The sequence below is a fragment of the Brienomyrus brachyistius genome, chromosome 2 (genome assembly GCF_023856365.1).
Source record: "Brienomyrus brachyistius isolate T26 chromosome 2, BBRACH_0.4, whole genome shotgun sequence".
NCBI lineage: Eukaryota > Metazoa > Chordata > Actinopteri > Osteoglossiformes > Mormyridae > Brienomyrus > Brienomyrus brachyistius.
Window position 1 is genome coordinate 14,350,925 of NC_064534.1, and position 21,573 is coordinate 14,372,497.

General features: G+C 38.3%; 1 protein-coding gene across 2 annotated transcripts in view; it reads right to left on the minus strand.

Moving 5' to 3' along the window:
• The window catches only part of LOC125722339 (GDNF family receptor alpha-2-like), a 67,479-nt gene that overhangs the window by 14,568 nt on the left and 31,338 nt on the right, over positions 1-21,573 (minus strand). The window contains exons 4-7 of one of the 2 annotated variants that reach the window (XM_048998493.1): positions 16,673-17,075; positions 3,128-3,237; positions 2,733-2,873; positions 747-841 (exon numbers count right to left, since the gene is read on the minus strand). In XM_048998493.1, coding sequence (XP_048854450.1) covers positions 747-841; positions 2,733-2,873; positions 3,128-3,237; positions 16,673-17,075 — 749 coding nt within the window. Of the gene's footprint in view, positions 1-662; positions 842-2,732; positions 2,874-3,127; positions 3,238-16,672; positions 17,076-21,573 lie in introns of both variants that reach the window. The other variant, XM_048998488.1, reaches the window with a different exon arrangement.

Sequence of the window (21,573 nt, forward strand, 5' to 3'; positions counted from 1 at the left end):
TGGGCATTTCAGGTCCAGACCAGGATTTTGTTTCTACAAAACAGCTTAGCATGAAGAGTAACTGTCACAGAGTACTGACCTGGTTGGGAGAAACAAAATAGTGGTCGGGATGTGTAAGTTTTGAACCTGACATGCCCAGCACTGATGCCTAAAGAGTTAAAAGCCAAAGCCTAAAAGTGCATTTTATTGATATTTTACTGATATAGGCTGTAATACAAATAATCGCAGATGCATACTGATTTTCATCATATTTGAAGGCATGTGGTTATTCTGTGAAATTCCAAAAGTATACATGCTATGGACTATATACCGGTGCTTTCGGCTTCACAAATGCTTCATAGCTACTAAGTAAGGGTGTCGAGTATGGGTTGTGTTATGTGATATTATAGAGGTAACAGCACAATACATGCAACAGGCATAAATTACTGTTGCATAAACGTTTGGTTAAGGCTATGCATCAAGGAGCATGCATTAATTAGAAAGTGCAGATGGTTGTGCTGTATCTTCTTGGCCAATATTTGTACTTATCTCTATTACGTTTGTACTTGTATCTATATTTTAAAAAAGCATTATTGCATTACTGAGTTCTTGGTAGTTTTGCAATTATCACAGATGCGGTATGGAGAGCCTTTTTAGATGGTAGATGCAAAGCGACGATCTACCAGATTGGCGCAGGTAGAGAAAACGCAAGCATCATCTCCAGGCTTGATATCGTTGTGGTTGACAGAGGGTTCTGACAGGCTCACCAGCTCCACATCGGGACTCAGTGAAGGTGTGACTGGAACTGGCTTAGTAAAGGAGTCTGTTTCTGGTCCATAGCCAAAGGCTTGAATAGAATTCCCTGTGGAGAGAGGCTTTGTATCATCAAATTTGTTCCGCTGGACTTCTCTGGAGATACTGGTGTTAAACTCTGGTATATTTTCTACAGTCTGTCAACAGTTTCTAGCCCTCTGCCAAAGGTTTCGTTAAATGATTCATTAGGGAACAAATCTGCTGAGATGCAAATCATGGAACTCAGAATGAATCAACAATAATCAACAGCCATACAGTGTAAACAGCCTGTCATCCATGAATGAAACTGAATCATGAATGCCTCATATATTTGTCTAGGTATTCAATATCCAGCAGGGCTCACTGTTGATCAAACTGTTTAGAAGTCAGAGGTTTTCTTATTTACATAGATAAGTATTGACCCTTTAATTCTTTTTTTCACACTTCAAACTTCAGATGTCAGAACAAATGTATCTGAAATAAGCAAAATTATGTTAGTAATTAAGATTAATTACTAATTTATGTCCCCAGAGCATGAAAAAACATACAAAATAGCAACATAAACTATCTGTCCAAAGCATTGTGGTATATCTTCTCTTTCGGAAATTCATGTTTAATTGACTTATTCCATATTTATAACGTATTTTTCTGATCACTATTTTCAGTTTCATACAGTTTTGAAGAAACTTGTATGACTGGCCTAAGAATAACTAGCAGTTATCAGAAGTAAATATCCTTATTCTGAAAAATGACTTTAGGATCTTACATTTGCAACATATTCACTTTATTTCTTGGAATTGTATTAGTTTTTCCCGCTTTAGTTTGCTTGTGTTGTATGTTAGCTATTTCCCCCATTCTATTTTTCTATATATTATAGCTAAGCACTCAAAATTATACAGATAAATATAGACTGCTCTATATATGAGTACTTCATGAAATATTAACAGACAGATAAGCTAGTATTCAACACTGCAGAGAGAGCACTTTCAGGTTTGTTAGTCACTTATTGAGAAAGGAACAATAATCTGCAATTATACATATGTAATGGTTCCCAGAGTGGGTGTTTACATTCTGCTTTACGCTGTTGTTAGCATAACTCAGAACTTACTGCATTACAGGAAGAACAACAGCATCAGTCAAACAAACAACAGAGATCAAGAAGGGTGGATGCAAGATAGGTGTGAATCTGAATGCAGAGCCCTCACATGATGTACATGTGTAGAACCAGCACTTCACAGGAACACATTTACTGTATATAGCTGTCATTTGAAAGCAGTCTAGGTGTCCTCCAACATTAAGAAGATATGAAAGAGTTTTTGATTTCAGGATGTTATGTAATTACACAACACTACTTGTGTGTTTTTATACCACCCTTTAGTCACATTTAAAGTGCTCTATTTTCAACTCACTGGTTTTTAGCAACTGATGCCACCAAACTATAAAAGAACAGGGTCTTTTCAGTTTTGTTCCATGTGCATTACTACACGCTGACAACAGGGCCAACCGTGTTTATTCTGTAACTATAATTCATTAAACGATAATAAATTCCTAAAGTCTTAAAAATTCTTCAGCCATAGAAGGCCTGCGCAGTAAAAAGGCAAAGACAATTAAAAGTACTGTACAGTTAGAACAGCGGAGAGTAATACGCTGAGTATGTGTAATAACATGCATTATGTAGAACACATGAGAGCATGTATTATTGTGACGTTTCTGGAGACTCCTCAGAATGACTTTGAGGACCACTGGGTGAAGATTCATCTACGGTATATATACAGTATTGGTGCCCTTTTGCAGCTTTACTGTTTTGATACTGCAGAACCTGCCATCGCAATGCTTTCCACATGGCATTACTTGCTCTTATGGTATCTAACAATGGTGGTCATGAGGGATAATCATTCTGAAGTCTGACTACATGCAGAAAACATTTGTGCAGTTGTGTTGCTGGATAGCACTAGACTCACGTAAACAGGTGTTCTCCTTGAAGTCCCGCAGGAATTTTTCACACTCTTCCTCTTGGTTCCCACTTCCCCGGCACGTGCACCATGGGGAGATGGTTATGTTGGTGTAGCTGGCATCCACGTAGTTCGGCGTCATGTCAGATCCTTCAGCAGTGGCAACAACAAAGTTCCACTTTAGTCCAGCTAGTGCTGTCTAATGCACTCTCCTTCATTCATTTAGCAGTAAATGGGCACCTCGGCTTGCTTTAGGAAAAATATAAGAGGTCTATTTGGAAGTCATCATGTATTTCTTTTTACTAAATAAAAGGCTGAGTCCTTTTTTCCTACTTCAAATGTATACATTCCGGAAACATAACAAAGGTAGTTAATTAGAAAAGCACAAAAAGCACATCACTCACCTATAAGACCGATATAAGAGGCCAGACAAGCCTGGTAGTTTTCATTTGGACAGTTAGTAATGGAGTGTGGCGTCGTCTGGCAGTTCATGTGGAAGTCAGCCAGTCTTGACCTAGTCACATACAATGGGAATTAAATAAACAGTTCACTGTTTTGCAGCTCTTTGCAGGTCACAGAGTAGGGATCTAAGATTATTTATTCAAAAGCACTCTACTGCATTTCAGTTTCTATTTTTGTCTCGAGACCTACAGTACACATGTTAATCTAGTTATGGCGGCTTGGAGGTACCCTGTATTTCCAGATCACTGCCACCCACTGATATGAAGTGTATCAGCAGGGATCTCTCTCTTCCTGAGCATGACTTTTTTTTTATTCTTTCGTATTTAATTTTTTTTTTTTAAAGACAGATAGAGGTTAAATCTTGAACTGTAAAGTGGACAACCAATGTAGTCCATACTGAGCAAGACAGATTTTCAGTTACACATTTTCATCTGGAGATGAATGGATGTTCTGTTGGGAGAATTACATCCTGCCTGAGACATTCTGTTATACAAAATTCACAAAAGTCTGTAATTGAGAAGAAATACAGCAAAGGCCAAATCCGGAGGAAGAGATGCATCCGACATGCTTCTTATTGCCTCAGATACACTGTAACAAGGATCTCAGTCCAGGGTTTAAGCTATATGTCTAAATTTAGGGAGTATCTAAGCAGTCACAGAGTGGGACCGATTGAGGTATTTTTATTATTTTAATGTCAGAAGTGCAAAATGCACAATTAGCACCTGAACCACGTTTCGATTACTCCTTTTCAGGTAATAGTGCTTGTCTGACAATTTGATCAACGACTATCGGATGTTTGTTCCTTATCTACATTACACCAATCTTTTAGACAAAGCTGCAGGGTCACGGAGTCCTGTGCGGCCAGCTGCCTTACAATTATGATTATGAATCACAGTTAACGGGGCAATCCTTCATTCTACGGCAAGACAGCAACACAAAACACATCTCAAAATTGTGGTAGAACTATCTGGGAAAGCAGGAAATTGCTACAGCTGAAATTAATGACCTGGCTAACCCAGTCTCAAGACCTCCCTCAGAACTTGTACGAAATTAACTGGATAGAAGAGTCAATGCAATGCACTCCAAAGGCCTGCTAGTTCTTTGGGAATCGCTGCAGGATGGCAGGGATGACATAGAGTAGTGGACGATTTCCTGGTGCAACTGCTTAACTGTGTGTGTAAAGCTATTATCAAGTGAAAAACAATGACAAATTTCTATTTTTTTGTGAGCATTGCTTGTGTATTTAGTACATTGTAATATATTCCCGTATGTAATTACACAAAGAATACCTGAGGTAAAACATGAATAAATCCTAGGTTCCAGCAAGTATACTCAACGTGGATTGGTACTGTATATTAGTTATATCACCAAAATATGATTTAAAAACCTGTTATTTTGATAATGTCAACACATGATTTTCTGTTCCCACAAAGGGAAACTCAATTTTATTTATAAAGATTTTGAATGCCATTAAAAAACTAGAAATGCCAATATTGTTTGGTTACTTATGGTTAAGGTTAGGGATGGATAGGAAGTTAGCTTGTAATAGCTGGGATTAGGGTTTTGCCCATAGAAATTAACTGGGAGTCCCCACAAAGATATAGATACCAAATCTGTGTGTGTATGTGTGTGTGCTTGGATGCATAAATCAGTGTTAGTGGACAAAACATTCATTTCATGTTTCTCTCAGAAATACCTGCACTCACATATGAATTTAAAAAACATATAACATCAGAGTCATCATTAAAAAAATAAGATTGCTTAACTTTTTATAATAAGATTAAAAGATTTTGTTATATTTACAAAGGTGACAAGGTTATTTTTGATGCAACCAGAGAACCCCAGGTTTTGGGGTGTTTGATATTCCTTTTGGTCCCTAATGTTCATTAGGGAACATTGTCTGTTTGTTCTGATTACCAGCATGCATATTCTTCATTTAATTATCATACCTCACAGGACATACATGATTTGCATGGCTAATTACATCTTTGTTCACCACATGACAGAGGGAAGGTGCATACCATGTAAATACAGCCCCCTCATATTTAGACTTGGGTGGGTATTTATGTTTCAGATATTTTCATTTCTCCCAACCTATCGCTCCCAGGGAATGGGGAGAATGACTCAGCTCTCATTACAATTTTCTGCTTGAAATATTTAAAATTTGTTTTTCAAGTTCATGGTCCAGAGTCCCCTACTCCAGACTCTACCCTATTGTACCCTACAGATGTCACACCTAAGGGCTTGGCCATTCACATTCAAATGTCCTAATATGGTTAATAAGTAAAGCCTTTAGTAAACTGCATGTTGTGTAAATAACATACATATTCATCCACTGGTTCAAAGTCTGTTTAGATGTATGAAGCTTTTTTGGACCAAATAGCTTTTATTTTGAGCTTGAGGCAAAAACAAGTAAGAAAGGTAGCAGCGTGAAGTTAATCAACTCATGAATTCAATACTAGGGCAATTAGATGTCTATTACATTGAAGGACAGCATCTTATTCTGCAACAGAGAATAATGATAAGTACCTTTGTTCAAGATGACACAACACAACAGCACAGGGAAGAAGTGTTTAGAAAGCAGATAAAGGGCACAGTCAACTGTAGTTTACTGAATAATTATGCTGGGCGCCACTCCATTGGCAGCCTAATGAAGCAGAGCTCTGTTGTTTTCTTATTTTGGACAAGTTGTTAGCTTGCATAGGCTGTTAACTTTTGTCCAAACAAATCTGAATCTCTGATTCCCAGACTGGACAGGCCAGTGTACACATAGTTTTTCATTCCACCTGAGTGAACCACTAACACAGTATTGAGCGAAAGACCTAGGCAATGAAAGAAATCAATGTTTAAATGATCTTCATATTGGTGCAAAACTATAATATTTTGTCTGTCAAAGTGGGCCAGCTTAGCCATTCCAAACCCTCCCTAGAAATCACCCCAATATTTGTAGCAACTGTGCAATACACCCATGTATTTTTTGCCTCGACCACAAGTGCACCTTTTTGGCTACTCAACACCTCATTGCCTTTTTAAACCAATGAAATTAATTAAGAGAGCTGGTGGTGAAATTTAACAAATACAAGGAAGAAATGAGGTGCCCCTGAAGTTTGGGAACCAAAGTGTACTTTGAATCATCGAGATATATATATCGAGTACTTTGAATCATCGAGATATATAATAGTAACTTTTTGGCAACGGTTTTTATTTTTACTTTGAATTTGCATATATTCTAATGTTGCATTGTGTTTTTTGTGCTGAGCAAACATATACTTATTACACAGGTAAATAGCTTTCCACGTTTCATTTGACTGCCTAAAACTATTGCACAGTATTATCTAAGGGTAACTGTTTTGTGGCTGAAATACTTTTGACACATGTACATTATGGTAAGTTCGTTGATTGTGTTTTTTCTTCTTTTCTTAGTATTTTTTTCTTAACACATTATAAAGATGATATATAATATCATATATGATACCCTTTTTGCCAGGTCATTACAGTAGACAAACCAAAGAGGTTTTTTGGTGCGATTAAAGCAGTCTAGTAAAGACTATATAAATACTGTTGGGTATGTGGTACAAGAAATTGACAGCATCACCAAAAATATTGTTCAAACTCCACTAGCTGTCCAGTGATTGAATTAGTTATAAATGATATGCTGTTACAGGCTGTGTTTCTCATCATTGCCTCAACTAGACAGGAAAAATTCCCAAGAATTATACGTAATAAAATCGGTTAAGCCTCTGTGCCAGTGATCAGAAGGTCACCGGTTCAAGCTTGGCCTCAGCATGACTGTGAGCCCTTGGGCAAGGTCCTTAACCCCCAGCTTCCTGGGTGTCACTACAGGTGGCTGCCCTTCACTGCCAAGCTTGCTCTCACCTACACAGAGCAAGATGGAGGAGGCAAGAAGAGAATCAACCCATGGGGATCAATAAAGTATAATCATCGATCATCAAATAGACCACAGCTAAACTGCATGATAATACATTTTGTCAATCGAAGAGATGAGCTCCTCCAGCTCCTCTGTAGACTCCAGGTTAGAAACTCTTGATACATACATGTTTGCATTCTTATCTTTGTGGGGACCGTGCATTCATTTCTATGGTTACAGCACCCTAATTCCAACAAAGCAACCCCTATCCTGCTCTAACCTTAACCATAATTAATCAAACAAAATTTCAAGACTTTCGGAATTTTGAGTTTTGTGATTGCATTCACAGATTTTTTTTTTCTTTTTTTATAAAACTGTGTTTCCCCATCAGGGGACTGAAAACTATCCCCATAAGAACAAAATGACATTATAGGGATTTTTGTTCCCCACAGTGTAATACATACATGACCGCGAGCACGCAAGTATGCACGAATCTTTGTGGGGACCTGAAAAATGGTTCCCAAAACGTCAAAAATAATAGGTTATTATCACATTATGGGGAACATTTGGTCCCCACAATGTAATATAAACACACACACACACAGATATTTTGTGAACATCTGTGATGAACTGGGTCCATGTGCTGCCTCAATATCTGTTTATTGAGCCACAAAGCACAATCCAGAAATCAAAACAGGAAGACAGTCTGGGATCATGAAGAGATCAGAAGAGATTAGCAAAATCAAATCTCTAGACATACACACAGGCGAGAAGTCAGGAGCATGCTAGAAGTTGAGATCACACTAGGAACAACCACTCAGCACCCACTTACAATACCTTACAAACTGATAATAGGCGTCCAACATTCAACCTACTGATCTATATAAGGTACATGGTACCAGTAAACAGGTGCAGATTATCTGCTAACTGAATAAATGAATAAAAACACATCCCATAAAATACTGTTTTATACTTTTTTATGAATAAACAATAATAATAATAATAATAATAATAATTATTATTATTGTTATTTTAAAATCCTTTTGTGGAAAATAACTTGGTCAACTATGAATATGATATTTTTACCAGCTAGTGCTACTGTTACTGTCGTCATGTCTCCAAAAAAGTCATTTGTGGTGCAGAAATAAATGTTTTACACAAACAATAAAAATAAATAAATAAATAAATAAAAGATTATTGTATTTGCAATTTAATTTGAAATTTATTTATTTATTTATTTTTGTGGGAGTACAAGAAGCAAATTGAAACACCTTACTCATTTTCATTTTATTAATTTATTTAATTTTTGAATTTTTTTTTCCATATGTGTAGGGGTCAGTGTAGAGCCAAATAGCTACCTCTGTGCTTCAAACCAGGAAGATATTGCATGACAGCTACATGAAAATTGCTAATCGTTCCACATAACATCAAAGAGACCCGTCTATTTCCAGACAGGGGGCACATAACTAACACATTCGCATTTCGAGTAACCGAGGGCATTTTCATAAAATCTGCCTGAATCCTACCATAGGGCTGTGGGGTGTATGTATGTGATAACATAGCTTCAAGTCCCAATATATATAAAGCAGTACATTTGGCAAGACTTTATTCCATTTGTATATGTGTATATATTTTTGGCACCTGAGCACTGGCAAGACAGTTTTGTTCTGCCTTAAAGGGAACGAGGCAATAAAAAGCCTGACTGCCACCTCAGACTGGCAACCACAAAGAAGGCAGGCAGTCAGTTGAAGATGAAGCATCCATGCATATTTTACACCTGCATTGCATTTACTGATTACACTCTTTTGTAAAGAGCCCCTGTTCAGTAAGAGGCAGCCTTGCTGTGGTTGACTAAACAGGGTCTTGTAGCCTCAGTATGCTGCTTATCTACCAGCCTACTGAATGTTTTTGCTGCTTGGATTGTTCGGGCTTAGGATGCTGGCTAACTAATAGTGTGCATGTTAAATATTCAGCAGTCAGGGTCAAACATGGAGGCATTTGTTCTTAGATAGACCCATCTGTCTGCTTCTCAGTGTTTTGTATTTTACTGAGTGGTCATATACCTTTTTTTATAGACTGGAAACTTAACTGAACTGGTAAACATAAAAGCTTTTTAAATAAACTATATAAAATGTAGAAAAAGTACTCCAGATGTGGCTGTTTTGCCTCAATTTCAATTAATAGTTACATTTAGTTCAATCTCTGTGTAAAAAAATGATGTAAAATATTGTGAGACTATTTATGTAACTTAACACTAATGTACTCTGTTTTGTCATTTAGATGCCACTGAAGCTAATGTGCTATACCATTAAAACATACATATATATCTTTATATAATAAATTATTACCTTTTTTATTCAAAAATTTCATTGCATTATTGGTAAATTTGCAACATAATCAACTTGTATTACATTAAGAATGTAAAAATTATTATGTTATTGGAAGTTATTACACTGTGGCAGTTACTACATTGGATGCTACACCTATATCCTAATGCAAGGACCACTTCAAACAGTGTGCATGTTGCTATTCCAATTTAGTTATCTAGTTACTTCTAGCTTATGTAGCTTTTTTTTAACAAAAGTAAAGACACATGTTCTCCAGTAACACAATAGCATATAGGCAGTCCCTGGTTAAAGAACATTCCACTTACAGACAACTCGTATTTATGAACGGACTGCCATAAAGCCTATTACATAAAAAATTTCAATACAGTGGTTTAATAACAAATGCACACACTATTTTATGATGCTCATGAAAACATTGCTCAGCATCAGTGGTTCATTAGCTTAAGGTATGGTACAGTACCATACTGTATGTAGTTTTATTATTATTGTCCATCCATCCATCCATTTTCCAAACCGCTTATCCTACTGGGTTACGGGGGGTCTGGAGCCTATCCCGGAAGCAATGGGCACGAGGCAGGGAACAACCCAGGACGGGGGGTCAGAATTTAGTAACTCTAATTAGCCTCAATTTTGGACTGTAGGGGGAAACTGGAGTACCTGGAGGAAACCCCACGACGACATGGGGAGAGTCATGTCTTCATGTGTGCCACGCCCCCCTGGTTATCCATGTGTGCTTCCCCAGTTATTCCTTGTTATTTCGCCCTGTCTTTTTTTTTTTATTATTATTTCTTAATTTATTATTATTTTTTATCTTGCCCTGCCTGGTTGTCCGTCATTGATGTTAGTTGATGTTTCCTCGCTGTTTCCCTGACCTTCCCTTTAATAAATCCCCGTTTTCCCCATATTCCGCCTGCTTGCCTGCTTCCTGCCCGCTTGCCCGCTTGCCTGCCCGTCACGAACCCGACAGGGAGAACATGCAAACTCTACACACATGTAACCCAGGCGGAGATTCGAACCCGGGTCCCAGAGGTGTGAGGCAACAGTGCTAACCACTACACCACCATGCCGCCCCCTATTGTTATTATTATTATTAATAATAATAATGATATCATAACACAGATTTCGGGAACAAATCTCATCATATCCTGGGGACTGCATGTGTTTACAGGCGTAATTCAAGTTAAGTATTTTGTTCAGCAGTGCTAGCAAAGGCCCTCCACAGATTATCATTTAACATCTGCTGCTCTTTAAGTTTAAGTATATTCTGCTGAGGTTTGATGAACCGTGTATGACCCATTAAGGAAACCTTTTATCTGAAGCACAAGTGAATGACAGAAACTAAACTACAGCATGCTGCTCTGGTGAATCCAGTCATTTGACTGGGATTTTTGCTTTTTCCTAGTGAAGGAGTAAAGGCTTGCCTGAGGCCCACAGAGATATCACAACCAAAAGTTAATCGCAGCACATGTTTGCGTGCCCCCAAACAATTTATCAAAAGCAAAAAAAGTGATAAATCTCCAACAATGGAGAGCCCCACTTGAAACAAGAGCTTCTTGAAAAAAAATCACAAAGGGTTTCACACATGGCAGCCTATTCTTCAAGGCTGACCTGTCGAATGCTTGAATGTCTGCAGTTCTCTTATGTGATGAGAACTGGGTCAGGTTCCCAGCGAAAAAGATTAATTTTGTTTCATTGAAGTACCTGGATAAGCAATGTACTCAAGCCAAATCCCTCAGACAGTAAATAGGGCGAATGACAGAAAGATAAATAAAGGATAGCGATTCATTGTACCAAAGTTGTGTCCAATCGATAATGTGAGACTTACAAAGCTAAGCCAAGTGTCTGCTCCTAACCCTTTCATATCCAGTGCTTTTCTGAGACACATGCTTGTATTCCGCTGGGAATGTAAAGTCTGCCTTACTCCCTAAAAGACAATGGCAGGAGATGATGAATACACTACCTACCTTATAAGGAAAAAATACAAAAGAACCTGGAAGAAGGAAATGGACAGGCAGGTACCTGTCACTGCAACCGTGCAAATTAGCTCTCAAGGGCCTCCACGGATTAGGCTAAAAGGAGCTTGCATTCATGCTCCTCATTGTCCCAGTTATCTAATCATGCTCTGGATGAATTCAAACAGGCGTCCAACATTCAACGTACTAATCTATACTACTGTGAAATAAACAGTGACACTTCTTCCCCATTCTGACATGATCAATACCTGATTAGCTAAGGTTGACTGATGTGTTGACTAAGGCCTTCCTTTTATCCTCCCTTAGTTAATTTGGATTAGGCTTCTCCTGGCTGCCCTCTGGTGCCCCCATGGGGCAGGGAGGGGACAAACTCTACATGGACCTTCTAAAAATTGTTTGGGGGCTGATCTTCAGTGTTGTTGTAAGCCACAGACTGGCATTAGAAGAAACTCCACAGCACTGCAGCAAATTAGCACCATACAGCTGATATCACGCACCTAGAGTTGGTGATGTACTGTATACAGTATCAGTGAGGACTGATTCCCCTCCTACACGCACACATACACACCTTTGGAAACACAAATTATTGCTTATGAGTGGAGAGCCTCACATAACAGCAGGGCAACAGGCGCAGTATAAAAGCCGCCATTTAGCCATTGTCTTGCTATTTACAGTATCTACATCATTTGCTTCCATTACCCTTCCCATATAGCCTCTACATGCTACTGCAAAACAGATGGCTCAAGAAATCATGCAAATTATGGTAATTCAACTGATGCTGCCTCGAAGGTCAGCTTGACAATGGCTCTTTTGCAATTTTCCATTGAAAAGAGCAGAATTTGACCTTAGGAGTTACACTGAACATAGTAGCTTAAGTGTGTAAGTTTGGAAATGACTTACATTTTCCCAAATGCTGCATTAGAAAGCTGTTATATAGTGTACTCTTTAAATTGTAGCACCTGAGGCAAATGTGGCAAGACTTAGACCATACACAGAAGGGAAAAACCACAGCTACACCACAGGGCACGACCCCATTGTGAGGATTCTTGGACTATTCTTACACTTTTATATTTTATTAGACCTTCCAGAACTGGCTATACAGTATAGTGAGGGTTTCATCTGCTTCTGACATCAATGTAACCTTTGCTGGGAGGCAGTTGTTTCCCACACACAGGACAGTGACCACAAGCATCAATAACCCAAGCTTCCAAAGTCCAAAGGCTTTTCAGATTGTTCTCAGAATGAACTCTATATATCTCTATATAAAACTGTTTCAAAAAGGCATAAGACTATAAAGCCCTATGGTGCACAGTAGTGAAGATTGCAAATAACAAAATATTCTGAGGAATTTTTGATATTAGCAGAGGCGGGGTATATATGAAAGTAACACAGAAACATTAAGACAATGTACACAGTGAAAAATATGTAATGGATTTGTCAAAAGAACATGTTCTGCTTCTTCCAATCCATGCTCCAAATGGCAAACATATGAAACTGCTTGTTGATTTTCAGTATTAATTGGAGCTAAAGGTCAGAACATTGGTCCTCATTGAAGAACCACTCATATGATCACATTTGTTTGCAAGTTGCTCATGCAAGTGATTTGGGAGAACTTGCCACATGCCCCAATATTCTTGTCTTTTGAATGTTCTCTTAGGTAAGAACAAAGTTTATGAGTGGTCCAGACCTATTGTTGGAATTACGTACAATTAGTCTGTTGTTATCCAAACGTAAGTTTCTCTCATATACCTGTATATATATTCATATATACAGTAACCCCTTCAAGTAAGTTGTGAGGTGGTGCCTCCATGGATTACGCTTGGAGGAATTTGGAGGCCAAGTCAACATCTTGAACTATTTTGCATGTTCGTCAAACCATACCTGAACAATTTTTTGTGGCAGGGCACATTATCCTGAGGCCATCGCCATTGAGGAATACTGTTGTCATCAAGGGGTGTACTGGGTGTGCAACAATGTTTAGGTAGATGATTGTATCAACATCCACATGAATGCCAGGACTCAAGGTTTCCCTTTATAACATTGCTTAAGACATGACACTGCCTCTGCAGGCTTACCTTCGTCTCAAGGTGACACGCACACATTTGTTCACCCATATTATCTAACAGAAAACTTGACTAATCAAACCAGGCCATCTTTTTCCATTGCACCATGGTCCAGTTCTGATGCTCATGTGCCCAATGTAGGTGCTTTTGGTGATGGACAGGGGTTGGCATAGGACCTTGTCTATAGTATGGCTACACAATACATGCTCTGTATTCTGACACGTTTTTGTCATAGCCAGCATTAACTTTTTACATTAATGCTACAGTAGCTCTCCTGCGGGATAGTCTTTGATCCCCATGTCCATCAATGAGGCTTGGGTGGGGGAACACCCCACAAGACCTGTCGTTTTGGAAATGCTCTGACATAGTCATCTAGCCATCACATTTTGACCCTTACCAAATTCCCTCAGATCCTTACACATGTCAGTTTTTCCTACACATCCACTTCAAGAACTGACTGTTCACTTGCCCAATATAATATGGCACCCATGACAGGTGTCATTGTAAAAAAATAATCAATGTTGCTCACTTCACCTGTCAGTGGTTTTGATGTTATGGCTGATTGGTACATACACAAATAGAAAGGACAGGCAAAACTGCCTTTATGTTCTTCTTTTGAACTATTTTTTTAATATTTACATGTATCTTTCCATCCATTCATCCTTCTTCCAATCATTTATCCAGTACAAGGCTGCAGTGATAGTATTTTTTATTTAATGTTAACTATACGTTGTTGCAAAATTTATAAGGACCCAAAGCACTCTGTGTCATGACCTGCTCATCAGCTCCTCATGTGTGCCACGCCCCCTGATTACCCACGTGTGCTTCCCTGATCGTCTCCAGCTTTCTCCACTTACTTTGATTAGTCCTGTCCTATTTTAAGTCCTGGTCTTACCTGTTTCCCTTGTCTGGCATTGATGTTACCTGATGTTTGTCGCTGCCTGTGTTCAGTTCGACCCTTGTCCTCTAATAAATCCCCAGTTTGCCCCGTTTTCCGCCTGCCTGCCTGTTCCTGCTCGCTCGCGCTGACTGAACGATCACCCATTCTGTACGGATCGTGACACTCTGAAGTTTGACAAGACATATACTTTTGAAGTATATTTGCATCTAAAGATCATAGAAGATTTCCCTTCCCAAACATATATAAAATAACATTGCTCCCAGTTAATTTCCTTCGAATAACACTTTGCTTTAAGTGTTTGGGTGATTTTAAGCTTTATTGATGCATATACTATTACTGACTGAACACAAATACATTTCCAACTTTTATATAAATGCACCCATGACACAGTCATAGAAGAGTAGGTTTTAGTTGAAGAGTGTCCCATAAAATTGAATTGAAACACAGTAAAAATGATCTACTAATATGCTGTTCAACCTAATTGAACACTGTCCACTCAATTAACCAGGCAGTCTTCATTCTTTCTTTTTAATTGCAATGTTTCTTTTAGCATCTACAATTATTTCCCTGACAGTTATAGACCTGCATAATGAAATTCAGCTTGATGTATGGGCATTTCAATCTGCCTCTCCATTTTTTACTGCAGAAACACATTTGTTTCAGATTTTAGTGGTCATGAATTGAAACTTGTTTAATATTGAAGTTGAAGTAATGATGTTTGTTCTTTTTAAATTCCACATTATTCTTTTTCTTCTTATCATTAATAATTATTAATGTTTCCTGTGACCGTGAATTGGAAAGTGGTTACAGAAAATGTATTATTATTATTATTACTATTTAATTCTGGGATATCCCCATCTCCTACGTCAGGTGAAGGCCTAGACATCAGGACAGCTTTACTAATGTGAAAGACACTCACTGACTATGTGTCAAGTGTTTATTATTGTCACTTTTTGTAGTGTAATATATATGTTTGGGAGTAAATCTAACTTTTGTAGGCTTTCATGTAGTGCATGTGGGATGACACCTGTGCAGGAAAGAACAATGGGGACCATGACCACCTTATCCATTTTACAGAGGTGATGTATTTCACGTGCCAGATCTGAGTTTTTGCATATTTTATCTGTTTGGGTCTTTTGTAGGTTGTGTGTGTCTGGTATGGCAACGTCTATAATATATGTGGTTTTCTTCTCTTTATCAATCAGTGTGACATCAGGTCTGTTGTGGTGGACGGTTCTATCTGCTCTGTCATAGTAGAGTTTATGTGATCTCCAGGACTGTGTTCGGAGTGTATTTGTAATATGATGTGTGTGTGTCTATTAGTTTATGAAGTAGCACTACTACTTCATAAACTAATAGACACACACTCACACCATATTAAATATGTATAATGTTTGTGTCTGTGTGTAGAGTTTGTCTGTGTCAGTAGTTTGCATCCAGAGGTATTGTGCTGTATCATCTCCTGTGAATTATGACACTGTCTAAAGGTGCTGTCTGTAATACTTCTGTCTTTGATATGTATTTTCTGTAGTTTCCGATGTTAATGACTTATTCTTGAACAGAATCTTTCATGAACAGATCCCCATGAGTAAGCCAGCTGTTTGATGCATTATTATAATTATAATTATTATTATTATTATCAACAACAAGAACAATAATGATAATGATGATGATTATTACAATCCAGTTAGACTAGGAAAATGCTAAGCACCTCATCACTTGGCATCATGCTTTAAACATTAAATATTTATATTATATACTCCCGTTTCTTCCAATTCTATATCTCAGTTGCCTCCCATTTAGCGGACTAATTTCAAAAGTCAGCTGGACTGACAGGCTGACACAAAGAAGAGGTGTCAGAAAGAGGACCAGAATCATGCAATTAATCGTACTTATGTTGCATTACTACAGAACATATACTGTCATGGATATGTAGTTATGAATCTTAGAGGTTGTTGTGCTTTCATTTTCTTCACATCATTTTAGTTAGAATTTCTATGGCTATGCCAAGAAATAAATCCCTTTAGCTTGCAATCCTGTTGTACAGTATATGAAATCTCTATCAGGCAAACGTCATGCCCCACAACCTACCCTACAAATGATATGTGAATAGTTCCTTGTTTTCAGATGTAGGTACGATAGTACTGTAAGCATAATGGACAATAATGCCTTTAAATGGGGGTACTCTGGAAAATGTTCTGCTTTCACAATGCATTTAAGTAATACATTTCATGATCACTACATTATCCTACAGGTCACTGCTGCCTAAATGGATTTCAGGCGTAGATCTGCAACATGTCTTTGCCTTTCATCATATGACCAAATTTTAGTTACCTGCACAGAGGGTCAGACCGGCAGGTTTTTCTCAGCTCCAAGCAGTTGGGCTTGACCTTCTCTTCGAAGGCACAGGAGGGCACGATCGTCTGCCGTCTCCTCTCAGCGCACGCGGTGTCTTGGCAGGGGCAGAAGAGCATTCGGTAGCTGTACTCCGTCTGCACGCGGTCAAAGAACTGACGCAGGGCTTTGTGACATCGCTTGCGATTACAGGGCTCTGCCCGTGTAGCTGATGGCACCACCGACTGGCCAGGCATCTCCTTGTTACAGGTAGAGATGTAGTAGGAGCGCTGCTTCTTGCAGGTGTCATTCAGGTTGCAGGCCTTGGCTGCATCCAGGCAGGAGTTGCAGGGCTTGCTCTGGTCGGGACACTGGTTCCCTTTTGCTGTGGTGGAATCGATTCCTGAAAAAGGGGTACAGCAAGAGCCAGCTTAGAAAAGGTTGATTATAAAATGAGGTTTGAGCATTATATGTATTTCTTGAATACTCCTGTCAATTTTTATAAACCCTCTTTGCTCTTTTGAATGGAAAGCTTTTTATAACCATTCTTTTTTTGCAGAGCAAGCTGTTCTGTCAATCGATTTGCAAATACTGTATGTGTTAAAGGGCTGCCATTCGAGCACCACATAGCTTAACAAGGGTTATGTAGGTTGGTGAAATATTTACTTGAGCAAGACTTTTCTCTAAATTGTGAATTCTCTGTGGCTTTGTTTTCAGATATGTTCGATAGTAAAAACAGTTGGTACCTATGCTGGCATTAGCGAAAAAGTATTAATGATCCATGAGGAACAGTGAGGAATAATGCATTTACCCTTCCATGCAAAGTACAAAAATCTACTACAGAAATGTCAAATCAGGAAAAATTTCAGTCTGCAGAAGAAAAAAAAACATCAAGTAAGAATACAGAAGTAGTATTAATACCCAAAAGACTTATATTTCATAGATAGGATGAGAATTGTTAAAACTCTCTGGAAATATTATCTCAATGTCTTGAATCCTAACTTGATACAATTCTAAATACATTAATTCCCCTCAAACACTATATTGTGGTGACGGGCGGACCGAGGCATTGCGGGAGCAGAGAGACACAGAGATTCGCTTGCTGGGGAAACACACTCTTTATTAGCCATCCTTACAAGGACTACATCAGGCACCCAACAAGCAACAAAACCAATTACACATAGGAAAAACAAGGTTGTCAGATGCCGAAATGACGCATACACGGTGGGGGATTTACAGAAGCTAATTACACACGAGGATCAGACCGGCTACACACAAGACACAGGTAAACACACGCGCAACAATAAGGAAATGTAACCATTAACAATTACAGCAACAATACAAGGGCTATTTAAAACTGCATGCACGGCATGCTGGGACATGCTGGGGCATGCTGGGACATGCACCCCGCCGGTGCTACACTATGGAAGAAAGAATAATGTATTACCAAAACACATTTTATACATATTATACATTTATATATGGCCTGTGGTGTAGCAGCTTTGCCAAAACCCACACCTACTGTTCAATCCCCATTCTATTTTACTTTTTCCATAAAATATTAAGTATGCTTTTCCTTGCACCTATAGCCTCCAGGATAATCTCCGCCTCCCCCCAATCGTGAACTGGAAAAGAGGCTACAGAAAATGGATAGATGGATGGATAAAGTAAACTTTAGCTTTTTTTGTCATATAAAAATATTATTTGTCATATAAGAATAGAATTTGGACAAAAGGTCAACCAATAAATAGAAAGTAATCATCTGCATAGCTTTATGTCATGTACATTGGATACAGTATCAGTTATTGTCTGCACACCTGGCTATCTGTAGCACATCAGTGTCATCAAGCACAGCTTCGCTGCTGATTGTGTATAAATATGAGATGAACGAGAAGATGCAGGACAGATTCTTCACCTCTTTTTACCCAAAATCTGAAATGAACATTCTATTTATGAAAGACCAACAAATACATGGATTTCTCAATGCATTTCTGCCACATGCTACTGTACCTTATGGGTCCCGGGGCAATTCTGTAATAATGCTATAGTCTCAGCAGGATAGAATGCTTTGCTGAGTGGGAATGATTTCAAGTCAGAAAAGATTCCAAAAGGTCAAATTTGTTTGAGAATGGCAGCCTTTTATTTTCTTAGAGGGAAATGATCTTCCTGGGATACAGGGAAGGATTATGGGTTGTGTGGCCCCTGGGCAAAACGTCCGTGAGGGCCCCCCCCCCCCCCCACCACCACCACCACCACCACCACCACCACAATTCAAGGGTCCTTGGCAGCCAAACGCCCTCCCTATAGGGTCAGGGGCCCTTGTAGGCAGAGGATCAAAGAATGTAGGCCCTCTAAAATAGACAAACGAAAATACATTGTTGATAAGCGTTGCAAATTGTTTTGGGCTAGGGGGCCCCTGGGCAGCGTCCCTGCTGGGATATTGGTGCCACATTCAGAAATGCCGCTTCCATCTTGTGCATCTGACTATGGATTTATTAAACTCACTGGGTAAAAACAATTAAGCACTGATTAAGAATATCATCTCTTAAAATACAGTACCTAGATTGCCTTGTTCAAATGTTAGATACAACATCCATATGTTTTCCTCTGCAACAGAATGACTGAGCTAATGACTGATAAAGCTAAGAATATTTTTGGATTTTCCAAAGATCAGTAGAATCTTTATATATTGTATTTCTGACCTTGGCTGGTGCTTCTTGGTTTCAAGCAATATCTTCCGAGACTATTGATAAAAAAAGCCTGGTTGAGGATTATTTTACATTTGAAGAGTGACGTTTTTACAAGGATAAAACAAGAGAAGCCCCGAAAGAAAAGGGTTTGTTTAGCTACTAATGCAGGAGCTTCATTAATGATAATTTAATGCTACTTTAAGAATTCTACTGTGAAAACTGCGAGGAACATAAATAAAACTTCTGTAATTACATAGAAATTGGAACTTGCATTGACTCAATAAGGCTACCTGATTTTTGTAACAGCATAACGCATTTTTTTCCCACAGGATTCATGGGGTCACAATGATACTGTTAATAAATATATCATGTGGAGCCGTAAAACTGAAGTTTCATTAGTGAAGCACATTGCTGTGTATATGCATGAGTGTTATGTTAGAGAATATGCCTAAAGTTGTTCAGTGGCTGTGGTTTATTCTAGATAGATTAGTCAAGGGCAAGCCGACATTTGTTTTGTAAATAGAACCCTCTTCCAATCAATATATCAATATATGTAAAAAAGGGAAAAAAAATATTGTTGAAATAAATCCTGCCATGACTACATTGCTGCTTTCAGAACAATTCTAATGATGCCAACAATTTAATCAGTAATTTCTGGAGTTTTGCTTCCTTGGAAATATTCTTGAATGAAAGAATAATTGGCTTAGGTTATAGAGAGAGAATGCTCCATGGAAATCTAGCAGTGTTTTCCACATTGTGAAATTTTAGGCGGTTGTAAGCTAAGTGGCGCTCGGACCCTCTCTGCCGCTGCTAGACACCGGACATTGAAGTGCAATATTCCAGGCTATGCTCCAGGTCATGTGAGCCAAGTGAATGAGTGGTAATTCAGGGCTAGATGGAAATTAGGATCTATGGGACAGAATCGCAACAAGAAAGACAATGCAGTAGTTCAAGAGTTATTTTAGACAACAAAGCAATCACAGGACCTGTAAACCATTAATGGCCTTCAGTGAAATAAGGGATATGTAGATAAGAAAGAACATTAGAGAAAACATGGTCAAAGGCAAAGCCTATTTTCGGTTAGTCCTAAAAACGGCAACGAGGGCTTTTGAAGCCCACTGTGGATAAGATGTTTGTCATTACCTGCTTTAATGCAGGCAGAACCAATATGGTAACCAATAGGAAACTGCATATATATATATAGCATAACTGATAGGTTACAGATGCCCTATACCATTTCTTGTATGATTATCACAATTAAGACTTAAAAAAAGGATGAAAATTATAACAATGACAAATTGTCACATGAAAGTCAAGCATACATGCATTGTCTTTCCTGCAGTGGTTAGATATGTTTCAAATCAAGGTAATTCTCAAGATATGCCTTTGATTTGGATCTCAGCAATTTGTTTTTATGATGAATGAAGAATTATCATTCAAAACAGAGAAGCTTCTTTAAGCTTCTTTAAGCTTCTCTGTTTTGTAGGTTCCTTTCCCCATTAAAAATCAATTTAATAGGCTTTTTTTTTGCATAGTTGTTTATTTCATTGAAGGTGACATTCTATTAGGTGCAATGATTATTTTAGCATTGTGGTGGCATATTCCACTTTATTGATCCCTTCATTTGAATTCTGTCGGTACTGTACAGTATATGTATTTATGGAACAATGGTTGGTACTGAAAAGTCAATAAGAAACAAAGGGAATTACAGTGTCGCCATGTAATATATAGATCTCGCTTTAGGGTAATGCTGTATAAGCATGAGAAACAGCCTTGGACTATTGATTTTCCTTCTATGGCAATAGCCACAATTATTTACAGCATATGGTAGATGGTGCTCTGAAGGGATTATCAGTAATGTACGTTTATTAATTACAGTCGCTATCATGTCAGTTATTAAAGTTGACTGGTAATTTATATGAAAAATATATTTTTTTCTATGACACATTTAAATAAACAAACCAGACACTTTATACACATAACAACACTTCTAGCATCTTTAAGTATTGATCGTTCAAAGTGAAACGGAGTTATGGATAAATGCAAGTTTTAGTGAGATTGTGGAGTTTATTATGTGTGGACAGTTTGACCTGTCAATTTTAGCAGTTTTTGTAGGAAGAATTCTCAGTGCATTGTCCACCACAAGAGTAGCAGAGGTCGTAAATGGGGTGTGAAATTGCTTGTTAACTGCGTCCATAAAACAGAACCTGT